The sequence below is a fragment of the Daphnia pulex genome, chromosome 3, assembly GCF_021134715.1.
Source record: "Daphnia pulex isolate KAP4 chromosome 3, ASM2113471v1".
Lineage (NCBI taxonomy): Eukaryota > Metazoa > Arthropoda > Branchiopoda > Diplostraca > Daphniidae > Daphnia > Daphnia pulex.
In genome coordinates, this window is record NC_060019.1 from 1441702 (window position 1) to 1454079 (window position 12378).

General features: G+C 34.9%; 2 protein-coding genes across 2 annotated transcripts; both read left to right on the top strand.

The window, feature by feature from the left end:
* The first annotated feature begins 508 nt into the window (after positions 1-508).
* On the top strand, positions 509-7354 carry LOC124189836 (calcium-dependent protein kinase 2-like). The gene is made up of 6 exons (XM_046582311.1): positions 509-944; positions 1008-1249; positions 4967-5144; positions 5211-5716; positions 5797-5915; positions 7112-7354. The coding sequence occupies exons 1-6, from the start codon at positions 709-711 to the stop codon at positions 7352-7354; spliced, it is 1524 nt and encodes a 507-aa protein (XP_046438267.1). The 5' UTR covers positions 509-708.
* A 681-nt stretch (positions 7355-8035) lies between these two features.
* LOC124190955 (serine/threonine-protein kinase/endoribonuclease IRE1-like) lies at positions 8036-9237 on the top strand. Its single transcript, XM_046583843.1, has 2 exons — positions 8036-8455; positions 8527-9237. Exons 1-2 carry the CDS (start codon positions 8181-8183, stop codon positions 9101-9103), a joined length of 852 nt encoding a protein of 283 aa, XP_046439799.1. The 5' UTR covers positions 8036-8180; the 3' UTR covers positions 9104-9237.
* The last annotated feature ends 3141 nt before the right edge of the window (positions 9238-12378 follow it).

The window sequence follows — 12378 nt, forward strand, 5'->3', positions numbered from 1 at the left end:
TTTTTTACATCTTGAAGAAATCAGGCAGACGTTATAAACGTAACTTTCGCTAACTTATCCACTATCCTGAACCCGATTAAACCGACACGTGACATTCCGATTAAGTAGTAAGAGGTAACCACTGCTTGTGTTTCCTGGTACTTTTTCTTACCGAGTCACTTTAGTTACTACTAAATATCGTCAATGGCGAGTGTTATGTTACTGGTTCCCCGCTAGAGGACCGTGTCTGCAAGAGAAACCTTGGTCAACGACGGCCTCAGTCTCGCTTGCGCTTTCGTGCAACACGGAATGTTATTTGACAATCGCAGACGGATTTTACAGGTCAACCACCCACCCTATATAACCCGAAAAACTGTCTAAAACCAAATGCGACAAAAAATTTGTCTTTGGTTACTCCATGTTTATAATACTCTGATATGTCTACCCGTTTTTCCAGTTTTTTGTATTTTTTATTTTAGCCAACCTGATCCCAGACGCGATAAATCCGACTACTAGGGCCACATACCTACCTAAAAGACACAAGTTTTGAGCAGGTTTTCGTTAAAGATAAGGAGAGAAATTTGTCTATATTTTCGGAGTGGCATCACTGTAACTTAAATCGATGATCCCAGCATCACGTTATTAACTGTGCTGCGTCATTCTGTGCCACGCCTCAGTCTTTTTCATTACAACACATTCTCTCATTTAATTCGATTTCAAAAGTGAATTATGTCTCTTGAAGAACCGAAAAAAAAAATGGAAATACAACGCGAAGCAATCTTAGGGCAAGGAGGATATGGAATCGTCTATAAGGGCTTTTGGGGTCCGAATCGCATACCAGTGGCCGTCAAGCGACTTCAGCTGGTGCATCTTGACAGCAGCGAAAAAGAAGAGGAAGCACTTCAAAATTTGAAGCATCCAAACATCATAAAAATTTATCACGCCGAAAACGACACAGATTTCAGGTAACAATTCACGATAATAAGATTCAGTTGTAAAAGATAAGGATATTTGATTGATTCTGTTAGATATTTTGCGCTTGAACTGTGCGAAGCCTCGATGGACAAATTATTCCTGCAAGACGACGATTCCAAAAAGTGTCGCAGGCGAATGCCTCCGCGAGAAGACGTTCTTTATCAATTAGCCCAGGGATTAAAATACATTCACAAAATGGGAATGACCCACCACGACATCAAGCCAGAGAACGTCCTTATCTGGGTGGATTCTAAGGATGGCCAAGTCATAATGAAATGGGCAGACTTTGGACTAAGTCTGACTGACTGCAATACATTTTATTAATGGAAATCTGAGTCGCTTCTTGTTTTGTAAAATTCTCCCATAAGAACTTTGTAGTAAATTCATCCAAGCCAGAAATCAAGGTTATAACGCAACGACGAGTTTTGTTAGCGATTGACAACTATACACGATATCGCTTCAAGCTATCGTGAACTTGAATGTTAAAAACGCGTAAAGAGAAAACACCCTTCTTAAACTGAGGAAAAATTGCGATTCGCAAGATATAAGAAGGTGTGGATATCAAATTGATGCTTCCAATGACAAGGCTAGGTACGAAAATACCGCTCCAGCACCAGCACCACTCTTACACTAAGAAGAAGAAGAAAAAAAAACAAGAAAACAAAATTGATTGCATTTGCACATAAAATGCAAGGCACTTTAGACGAGCCATACGGTAAAAAGGGCTTTCGTATTCCCGCGTATTCCTATTCGCGAAAATACTTGCCAAGTACTGCTAATGCATTGCGACTTGTGATAAAAGATGTGGATAAAACACGAAAAAAAAACATAGCCATTTCCTCTTCAAAACAGCAAGAAAAATTACAAAGAATGCAGAAAAAACCAATCGTGCTGGCCAATGCGGAGTTATGAGTAGGCTAGAAGAAAATGAATTATTTGGTTAAAATAAGTTCAAATTTTCAACAAGCTTTTTAATGAGAGGTCTAATTGAACTAAGTCACAGGAGTTAAAACTATTCTCATTAGACTGGACATAAATCAAGAAGACAAATTCCTTCGCCATAAAAAAGGGGGGAAAGGAAATGCTGATTGATGGATTAAAACTATACTCCTTTTGATTATGTCGAACTACCAACAGGCTAACCAAAAGTATCTAGTACTAGTGATGTGCAAAGCCGGAAAAAAAAACGAAATGAACGCATTTCCCCCCAAAACAAATAGCGAATGGAGGTACTCACGTTAGGAAGATCTACGTTGACGTTGACGTTGGTGTGTGCCAGTTCATCGGGTCTGGTTGATACAAAAAAAGTAGCATGACTTATGCGACCCGATAGATGTCCTCTCTTCTATTATGAAACAGAAAACATTGATTAATTATTGAAAATTAACTTGCGAGTTACAGATTTTATTTTTACATGGATGAGAAGTACGCGGTACTGGTGGGCTGGTGGCTATTTGACAGAGAATCAAGCAACGTGATTGCAACAGCACTTTTGCCACGCTGCTTTGGTCTTCTGCACAGCATTGTTGGTGCTACCTAAAAATGTGATACAAAAATGATATGAAAAATTAATGATCCCAATCAAATAAACTGTTGTTAAAATGGGCAGCTGTCATTTTTGTTCTCAAAATGGAATGGCATGACTACAAAATATTGCCGAATATTGCTAAACAAAAATGTGTTCGTGCTGTTTAGGCCTACTAGCAAACCATATAAAAAAATCTTATTCAAGGTAGTATTTCAGTGCTTTAGCTTAAGGGACGCCAAAGTTTCATCAGTTTCAAAAAGGAGTAAAGGACCATAACATAATAGTATTATGTAAAGAAAACTAGAGCCGGAGTAGCCTACGATTCAGTAAAAATGGAAGTTGAGACTTGCCGATATTTGTAGCGGAATCAACGTTTTCATCTAATACAAGCAAGAATACAAGTTTCTTTAAATAAATGTATTGACTTGAAAGTTGTTAAACAGATACGTAAAAATATAAATGTTGATAGAATTATGATTACAAATGATTATTATATAAATAAAATGAATAAATCTAATCGAAAATGGGAGGAACGGGCCGGGGAGGAATTCGTGTTGCGATGAAGGAATTCGACATCGCAACCCCAAGTGACTTCGTTTGCCAAATCGTCTGATTCAATTCATGTCTAATTCATTGCGGAAATGTTTTTATGTCAATTGCTACAGCAGATACTAGTTTCAAAAAACAAATTCTTACTGGGGCTTAGGTTCCTATGCCAGAATTCAAATGGAAAGACAAATCTGCAACACCCTCAACTTCACTCTTGCAGTTCTTGCCGATATTTTAAGAAACCCAACATAGTTTTAACTTAACCAGCTTATTTTAACATCGAAAGCATCATCACAACAGCAAAAAAATATAAAAATAAATAAATTAGTTGCTTAGAGCAGAAAAACTTTTAAATAATGTCTTATCAGTTATCAAGAATGACGGTAGGCCTATGGAGGTATGCTGAGTCGATCTATTTCAAAATGAACAAAGGCAATAAAAGTGACCACAAAAAAAGTAATATTTCTGTATTTCAAGACTGACAAGGCTTATTAAGTTATCATCGAAAAACAAGTTAAAGGTACTTTTATCAGTTTAATTTACAAGTAAACAACTTTTATCAGTAGAATAAATTTACAGGGAAACTGTTATATTTCTCGCATCATCAAGGGTAGAAATGCTCTCATTTTGTGGTGCAATCAATTGCAAAACCAAATACAGGATGAGTGCTCTCATTTTATTGTGCGCAAATTATACTGAAAAAGCGAAATCCTATTAGCCTATTCAAGGTATAGTATATTTCAATGCTAAGCTTAGAGACGACAAAGTTTCATTGGTTTCGAAAACAATCATAACATCGTATTGTAATGTAAGGAATATCAGCCGTTTTCAACTCCGTACTCCGTTTTCAAACAGTACATTTTTCAATAGATAAGATAATTATGACTTGAACACCGTTCATTTTTCCAAAAGTCCAATCCATTAAGCCCGCACTGGTTGGTTTTTATGTGTCAACTGCTCCAGTAGGCAGTAGTGATAATAGATAACAGTTTAAAAAAACTAAACCCAGCAGGGCGTTAGATTTCTATGCCAGAATTCAAATGGGAAGAGAGATCTGCAACGCCTTCAACATTATATGCCAATATTATAAGAAAATCAACATGTTTAAAATCATTGGACTCTATGGACAAAAAAGGAGCCGAATTTTAATTAATGTCAGTTTACCAAATGGTTCAGCGACAAAAGAACATAACAGAACACACGATTGACCAACTTCCTAAGCACTATAAAAGTAAGCGATTATTGGCTTTTTCATTTGTGGATTATGATTCTTCGTTTCTCTTAATCGCCGTTCTGCCTCGTGGGTTTGTAAATTGTGCGGGCTAGCGCGGATAAAGTTTCCGTTACACCGCTTTTCGTAAATTTAGATAACGACAAAAAATCAATTACATCGACTGTGGCGTTTAAACGAGACTTATCACCACCACTTGTTCAACAATTATTTTTGACAATTAAAAAAAAACATAACCGTGTGACAAACTATGTGGTAATTATTATGATAATTTTTTTTTATTGAAGAGGGAGCAAAGTAGGCTATCTATCGCCAATAAGAAGAAAATAACAGAAACTGAATGATGAGTTGCTAATAAGCAAAAATTGAAAAAAAAATATGCCTGTTAAGTTATCAAGTGTGTAATGTAACGGCCACATAGATGCCATATAATTTTCCTTTCAAATAGACGAGATGATAAAAGTAGCTACAGGCACGTAACTTTTTTATCTATCTAGCGACGTGTTTATCAACTTATTGTATTAAAAAACGAGTGGGTATAGGTAGGGGTTTTTCAGTTCGCATTGTTACATTTCTCGTTCTAAGGCCCACGCCTTGGGTGAAATTCAGTGAAATTCGAAGAAAACATGTTAAGTTATTTTTAGCCAAATGGCAGTAGAGTTCACTTGTTAACATGTTGACTATTGATCGTGCGAAAATTTTAGGAAAAGGAAAATACGGCATTGTTTATGAAGGCGTTTGGCGTGGAAATCAAGTAGCCATCAAAAGAATTCCTTTAGATCATGCCACGATCAGCAATGAACGAGAAGTGAACGCGCTAAAAAAATTTGATCATGAAAACGTCATCAAGTTGTTTCATGATGAGAAAGACACAAACTTTAAGTATTCAAAAATTACTGTTTTCGGATTATTATTTGAAAAATATTTAAAGCTATATTTTCTTTTCAGATTTTTTGTCCTTGAATTGTGTAAGGCCTCTTTGGACAAACTATTTCTTAAAGGAGATGACCCAGAAAAGTACAGTGGCCCAATGCCGTCAGAGGCAGAAGTCCTACTCCAGTTGGCTAAAGGACTCGAGCATATACACAAAAATGGATTAGTCCATCGCGACATCAAGCCACAGAACGTTCTCATTTGGGTGAACCCACAAACTAAGCAGGTTTTAATGAAATGGGCTGATTTTGGTTTCAGTAAACAAGTCAACGAAAGGGGAACTTTCACCATGAGTGGAGTGAGGGGAACATTACATTGGTTAGCACCAGAAATATTGAAACTAATGGACGAGGATAGCTCTACTGATAACGAAGATAAGAAAAGAGGAACCGTCAAGAGCGATGTATTTGCAGAAGGCCTCGTCTTTGGCTACTTCCTTTCGGAAGGGGTTCATCCTTTTGGCACCTCAAATATACAAATCCCAATAAACGTAGGAAAAATGGAACCAGCCAACCTTCCCAGTAAATATTTTAAACAATTAAACAAAATTTCGATTATAAATATAATAATCAAATAAACATTTCGTTTTTTTAATATATAGAGAGGAAAAAAATTCGTAACATAATCAGAAAAATGTTAGACAAAGAACCAGATAATCGAATTGCATCGTCCGACGTCGTTGCACTACTCAAAGAAGAAAAGGAAGGCAAGGCAATAGAGGTAATAAACGCGTTGTCTTAACTCCTATTTATTCACACAAATCGCGCCAGTCATTGTTAATAGCCAATAGAACTATTTCTTGCTTTTATTAATTTTCCTGAAAAGTTTATATTTTAAAATTCATCACAGATGTTCACTTTACTTGAGAAAAGGCATAGAAGTGTGATAAAAATTGAAGAACTGATACAAGAAGGCGTGGATATAAACGCAAAAGATCAAAATGGATTGACACCACTACTGTTGTTAGCGGAAAACAAAAATAATAGTGATTATGTGGTAGAAATACTTAATCTCCTGATCAAAAATGGACGAGCCAACATCAATTCACTGGATAGAAACGGTAACATTTCTAAACTTTTAAGAACCTAAATATTGTTGCAATGATTCATTTTTTGGTTGACAAAGGGATCGATATCAACTGCAAAGACAAAGACGGAAAAAATGCTCTCACTTTATTGTGTCGCAATTATCAAAAGGAAAATTTAATTGACATCATTCGAATTTTGATTGAAAATGGAATTGAAGTCAATTGCATAACCAAGCACCGGTACCGAAGTAATGCACTCACTCTTTTGTGTGAACATTACCAAAACGAAAATTTAATTGACATCATTCGACTTTTGATTGAAAATGGAATTGAAGTCAATAACATAAACAAGGAAGGATGGAATGCTCTCACTTTATTGTGTCGCAATAATCAAAACGAAAATCTAATTGACATCATTCGACTTTTAATTGAAAATGGAATTGAAGTCAATTGCGAAAACAACGACGGAGACAACGCTCTCACTTTATTGAGTGAATATTATCAAAAGGGAAATTTAATTGACATCATTCAACTTTTGATTGAAAATGGAATCGAAGTCAATTGCACAACGAAGCACCGGTACCAAAGTAATGCTCTTACTTTATTGTGTGAATATTATCAAAACGAAAATTTAATTGACATTATTCGAATTTTGATTAAAAGTGGAATCAAAGTTAATTGCGAAAACTGGCGAAGGTCAAATGCTCTCACTCTTTTGTGTGAACATTATCAAAACAAAAATTTAATTGATATAATTCGACTTTTAATTGTAAACAAGATTGAACTCCATCACACCAACGGGCGAAGATCAAATGCTCTCACCCTTTTGTGTGAACATTATCAAAACGAAAATTTAATTGAAATAATTCGACTTTTAATTGAAAACGAGATTGATGTCAATTGCAAAACCAAGTACGGAAGTAATGCTCTAACACTGTTGTACCAAAATTACCAAAAAGAAAATCTAAAAGAAATTACGGGTCTTCTGATGCAAAGTGGATTAAATGTGACTCCAGAAACGGTCACCTTTTTCAAGGAAAAATACCACAAAGAAAATCGCGATGAAATCTTGTTATTGCTTGATCAACAACATTCAGATGAACCTGTGACCAAACGAATGAAATTCGAATAAACTTTGGTTTTTTGTATCCCTTTTTTCTGAATTCATTGAATTGAAAGATATCTGACCGTCGTATTCGTCCTTTATTTAATGCAAAATTTTTCGTAGATGTTTAGATTTTAATCGATTAAAAACCGCTGAATGAACAAATCAAACGATCAGGAATTTTTTTTCCAGCAATAATCAGGCATGGAAGAATTAAGAATTAAATATTATCGACAACGAGGCTTGAAGCAAAGCGATGGAACTTTACGCATGCTGTATTACCGTTTGTTTTCAAATTTTTCGTCGTCAGGGCAACCCATCATCGTCGTCGCTCGTCTTAGTCTCTTTCATATTTATTTTGGTAACTTAATAAAATTTTCAAAGGCGTGGCCGTGCCGATAGCTCGCTATTAGGCTACTTAAGGGATTCGTGATCACTTGCAGTCACGAATAAGCTTACGACGCTTTACCCGTGTTATGTCTTAATTACAACAAGAAAATCTGGGTGACATAGTCAAATTTTTCATTGGAAACGGAACAAAATTCCACTGCAACCCAAACATCTACGTTATAACGCATTCAACATCGTATGCCGATATTTCAAGAAAGACATTATAAGTCTTCTCAAGAGAGGGCCAGGTTTGGTCGATTTCATGCAGATAACAGCAATAGCAGAAGTTACTGCAACGCATCTCACTCTGTGTACTATCCTTATCATAATCCTTATCATAGATAAAACCCGGTTGATAGCAAGTTTTCTCAGTCGAATGAATAAAGCATACTATAGACACTAGTTATATTTCTCGCATCCTTAAGTGAAGAACTAAACCCAAATAGTGTTTCAGAAAAAAAAAATGGCAGCTAGTTCACCTTGGACAGGTGTGTTGTTGTTCAGTTCACCATCATCCATCCAATCCAACCATCAGTTGACCATTAATCGTGAGAAGATTTTAGGAAAAGGAAAATACGGCATTGTTTATGAAGGTGTTTGGGGTGAAACTAAAGTAGCCATCAAACGAATTCCTTTAGATCATGCCGCGAGCAGTAAAGGAGAGTTAAATATGCAAATAGCTTTTGATCATGAAAATGTCGTCAAGTTATTCCACGTTGAGGAGGACGAAGACTTCAAGTACTTAAACAAATTGGACTAGCTTGGCGTAAAAATTTCAAGTACAGTATAAAATCTCAACTTTTTTTTAGGTGTTTTGCCCTTGAACTGTGCAATGCCTCTTTGGATCAACTATTTCTTAAAGAAAATGATCCGAAAAAATACCGTGGCCCAATGCCGCAAAAAATGGAAGTTCTTCTCCAATTGGCTAAAGGACTCGAGTACATACACACAATGGAATTAATCCATCGCGACATTAAGCCAGAGAACGTTCTCATTTGGGTGAATCCAAACACTAAGCAGGTTTTGATGAAATGGGCTGACTTCGGTTTCAGCAAAAGTGTGAACGAAAATGGAACTTTCACCATGAGTGGAGTGAGGGGAACATTCAATTGGTTAGCACCAGAAATATTGGAACTAATGGACGAGGCCAGTTTTGCAAAAAAAAAAACTCAGAAAAGAGGAACCGTCAAGAGCGATGTATTTGCAGAGGGTCTCGTCTTTGGCTACTTCCTTTCGGAAGGGGTTCATCCCTTTGGCACCTCAAGTATTCAAATTCCAATGAACGTACGAACGAAAAAACCGGCCTACCTTCCCAGTAAATATAAAAAACAATTAAACAAAATTACGAATATAAATGTAGTCAAACAGACATTCGTTTTTTTATAGAAAGGAAAAAAATTCGTAATATAATCCAAAAAATGTTAGAAAAAGCACCAGAGAACCGAATTGCATCGTCCGATGTCGTTGCACTCCTCGAAGAAGAAAAGGAGGGAAGGGTAAAAGAGGTACGGTAATAAACGCGTTGTCTTAACAACTATTTATTCACACAAATCGCGCCAGTCATTGTTAATAGCCAATAGAACTATTTCTTGCTTTTATTAATTTTCCTGAAAAGTTTATATTTTAAAATTCATCACAGATGTTCACTTTACTTGAGAAAAGGCATAGAAGTGTGATAAAAATTGAAGAACTGATACAAGAAGGCGTGGATATAAACGCAAAAGATCAAAATGGATTGACACCACTACTGTTGTTAGCGGAAAACAAAAATAATAGTGATTATGTGGTAGAAATACTTAATCTCCTGATCAAAAATGGACGAGCCAACATCAATTCACTGGATAGAAACGGTAACATTTCTAAACTTTTAAGAACCTAAATATTGTTGCAATGATTCATTTTTTGGTTGACAAAGGGATCGATATCAACTGCAAAGACAAAGACGGAAAAAATGCTCTCACTTTATTGTGTCGCAATTATCAAAAGGAAAATTTAATTGACATCATTCGAATTTTGATTGAAAATGGAATTGAAGTCAATTGCAAAAACAACGACAGATGGAAGGCTCTCACTTTATTGTGTCGCCATTATCGAAACGAAAATTTAATTGACATAATTCAACTTTTGATTGAAAACGGAATTGAAGTCAATTGCAAAAACAAAGACGGAGACAATTCTCTCACTTTATTGTGTGAATATTATCAAAACGAAAATTTTATGGACATAATTCGACTTTTAATTGAAAATGGAATTGAAGTCAATTGCAAAAACAAAGACGGAGACAATTCTCTCACTTTATTGTGTGAATATTATCAAAACGAAAATTTTATGGACATAATTCGACTTTTGATTGAAAATGGAGTCGAAGTCAATTGCAAAAACAAAGACGGAGATAACGCTCTCACTATATTGGGCCGCAATTATCAAAAGGAAAATTTAATTGACATTATTCGACTTTTTCTTGAAAATGGAATCGAAGTCAATTTAAAAAACAACAACGGATGGAATGCGCTCACTTTATTGTGCAGATGGTATAAAAACGAAAATTTAATTGACATCATTCGACTTTTGATTGAAAATGGAATCGACGTCAATTGCATAACTAACGCCGGATCGAATGCCCTCACTTTATTAAGTGAATTTTATCAAAAGGAAAATTTAATTGAAATCATTCAACTTTTGATTGAAAATGGAATCAACGTCAATTGCAAACACAACGACGGATGGAATACTCTTTTCTTTTTATGTCGTCATTATCAAAACGATAATTTAATTGACATTATTCGACTTTTTCTTGAAAATGGAATCGAAGTCAATTTAAAAAACAACAACGGATGGAATGCGCTCACTTTATTGTGCAGATGGTATAAAAACGAAAATTTAATGGACATAATTCGACTTTTAATTGAAAATGGAATTGAAGTCAATTGCAAAAACAAAGACGGAGACAATTCTCTCACTTTATTGTGTGAATATTATCAAAACGAAAATTTAATGGACATAATTCGACTTCTGATTGAAAATGGAATCGAAGGAAATTGCAAAAACAAAGACGGGTGGAATGCGCTCACTATATTGTGCCGCAATTATCAAAAGGAAAATTTAATTGACATTATTCGACTTCTGATTGAAAATGGAATCGAAGGAAATTGCAAAAACAAAGACGGATGGAATGCGCTCACTTTATTGTGTGAATATTATCAAAACGAAAATTTAATGGACATAATTCGACTTTTAATTGAAAATGGAATTGAAGTCAATTGCAAAAACAAAGACGGAGACAATTCTCTCACTTTATTGTGTGAATATTATCAAAACGAAAATTTTATGGACATAATTCGACTTTTGATTGAAAATGGAGTCGAAGTCAATTGCAAAAACAAAGACGGAGATAACGCTCTCACTATATTGGGCCGCAATTATCAAAAGGAAAATTTAATTGACATTATTCGACTTTTTCTTGAAAATGGAATCGAAGTCAATTTAAAAAACAACAACGGATGGAATGCGCTCACTTTATTGTGCAGATGGTATAAAAACGAAAATTTAATGGACATAATTCGACTTTTAATTGAAAATGGAATTGAAGTCAATTGCAAAAACAAAGACGGAGACAATTCTCTCACTTTATTGTGTGAATATTATCAAAACGAAAATTTAATGGACATAATTCGACTTCTGATTGAAAATGGAATCGAAGGAAATTGCAAAAACAAAGACGGATGGAATGCGCTCACTTTATTGTGTGAATATTATCAAAAGGAAAATTTAATTGACATCATTCGACTTTTGATTGAAAATGGAGTTGAAGTCAATTGCAAAGGCAAGTACGGAAATAATGCTCTCACTTTTTTGTGCGGCAATTATCAAAAGGAAAATTTAATTGACATCATTCGACTTTTGATTGAAAATGGAGTTGAAGTCAATTGCAAAGGCAAGTACGGAAATAATGCTCTCACTTTTTTGTGCGGCAATTATCAAAAGGAAAATTTAATTGACATCATTCGACTTTTGATTGAAAATGGAATCGATGTCAATTGCAAAACCAACGAGGGAAATAATGCTCTTACTTTATTGTGTCACCTTTATCAAAACGAAAATTTAATTGACATAATTCGAATTTTAATTGAAAACGGGATTGATGTCAATTGCAAAATCAAGAACGGAAGTAATGCTCTCTCTGTGTTGTACCAAAATTACCAAAAAGAAAATTTTAAAGAAATTATGGGTCTTCTGATGCAAAGTGGATTAAATGTGACTCCAGAAACGGTCACCTTTTTCAAGGCGAAATATTACAAAGAAAATCGCGATGAAATCTTACAATTAATTTATCAACATCCATACAACCCAGTGAGCAAACGAATCAAGTTAGAATAAACATCGCGATAAACATTGGAATAAACATTGAAAAACATTGGAATAATCATCGGGTTCTGGTATCTTTTCCTGATTGAGAGAATGGGACTCTTTACCCGCTCTTTACTTAACTTTTTAATTTGTTTACCTTAATTGATGCTCTAAAAACAAAAATTTAAATCGACAAAAACTGCGTTTTTATTTAACGAATTAATTAAAGTCAACTATTTTTCTAATTTAACCGAATATAACCAATTAAACAAGATCGTAAAATTTAAAGCGAAGAACAATTTTTACAACTCGTA

What these genes read in the sequence shown, in the direction of transcription:
- LOC124190955 (XM_046583843.1), top strand. Translation starts at nt 8,181, where the DNA reads ATGGCAGCTAGTTCACCTTGGACAGGTGTGTTGTTGTTCAGTTCACCA. An exon ending in GAGGAGGACGAAGACTTCAA is followed by an intron (nt 8,456 to 8,526) that starts GTACTTAAACAA and finishes ACTTTTTTTTAG; the next exon opens with GTGTTTTGCCCTTGAACTGT.
- LOC124189836 (XM_046582311.1), top strand. Translation starts at nt 709, where the DNA reads ATGTCTCTTGAAGAACCGAAAAAAAAAATGGAAATACAACGCGAAGCA. An exon ending in GAAAACGACACAGATTTCAG is followed by an intron (nt 945 to 1,007) that starts GTAACAATTCAC and finishes TGATTCTGTTAG; the next exon opens with ATATTTTGCGCTTGAACTGT. An exon ending in GGAACCAGCCAACCTTCCCA is followed by an intron (nt 5,717 to 5,796) that starts GTAAATATTTTA and finishes TTTAATATATAG; the next exon opens with AGAGGAAAAAAATTCGTAAC.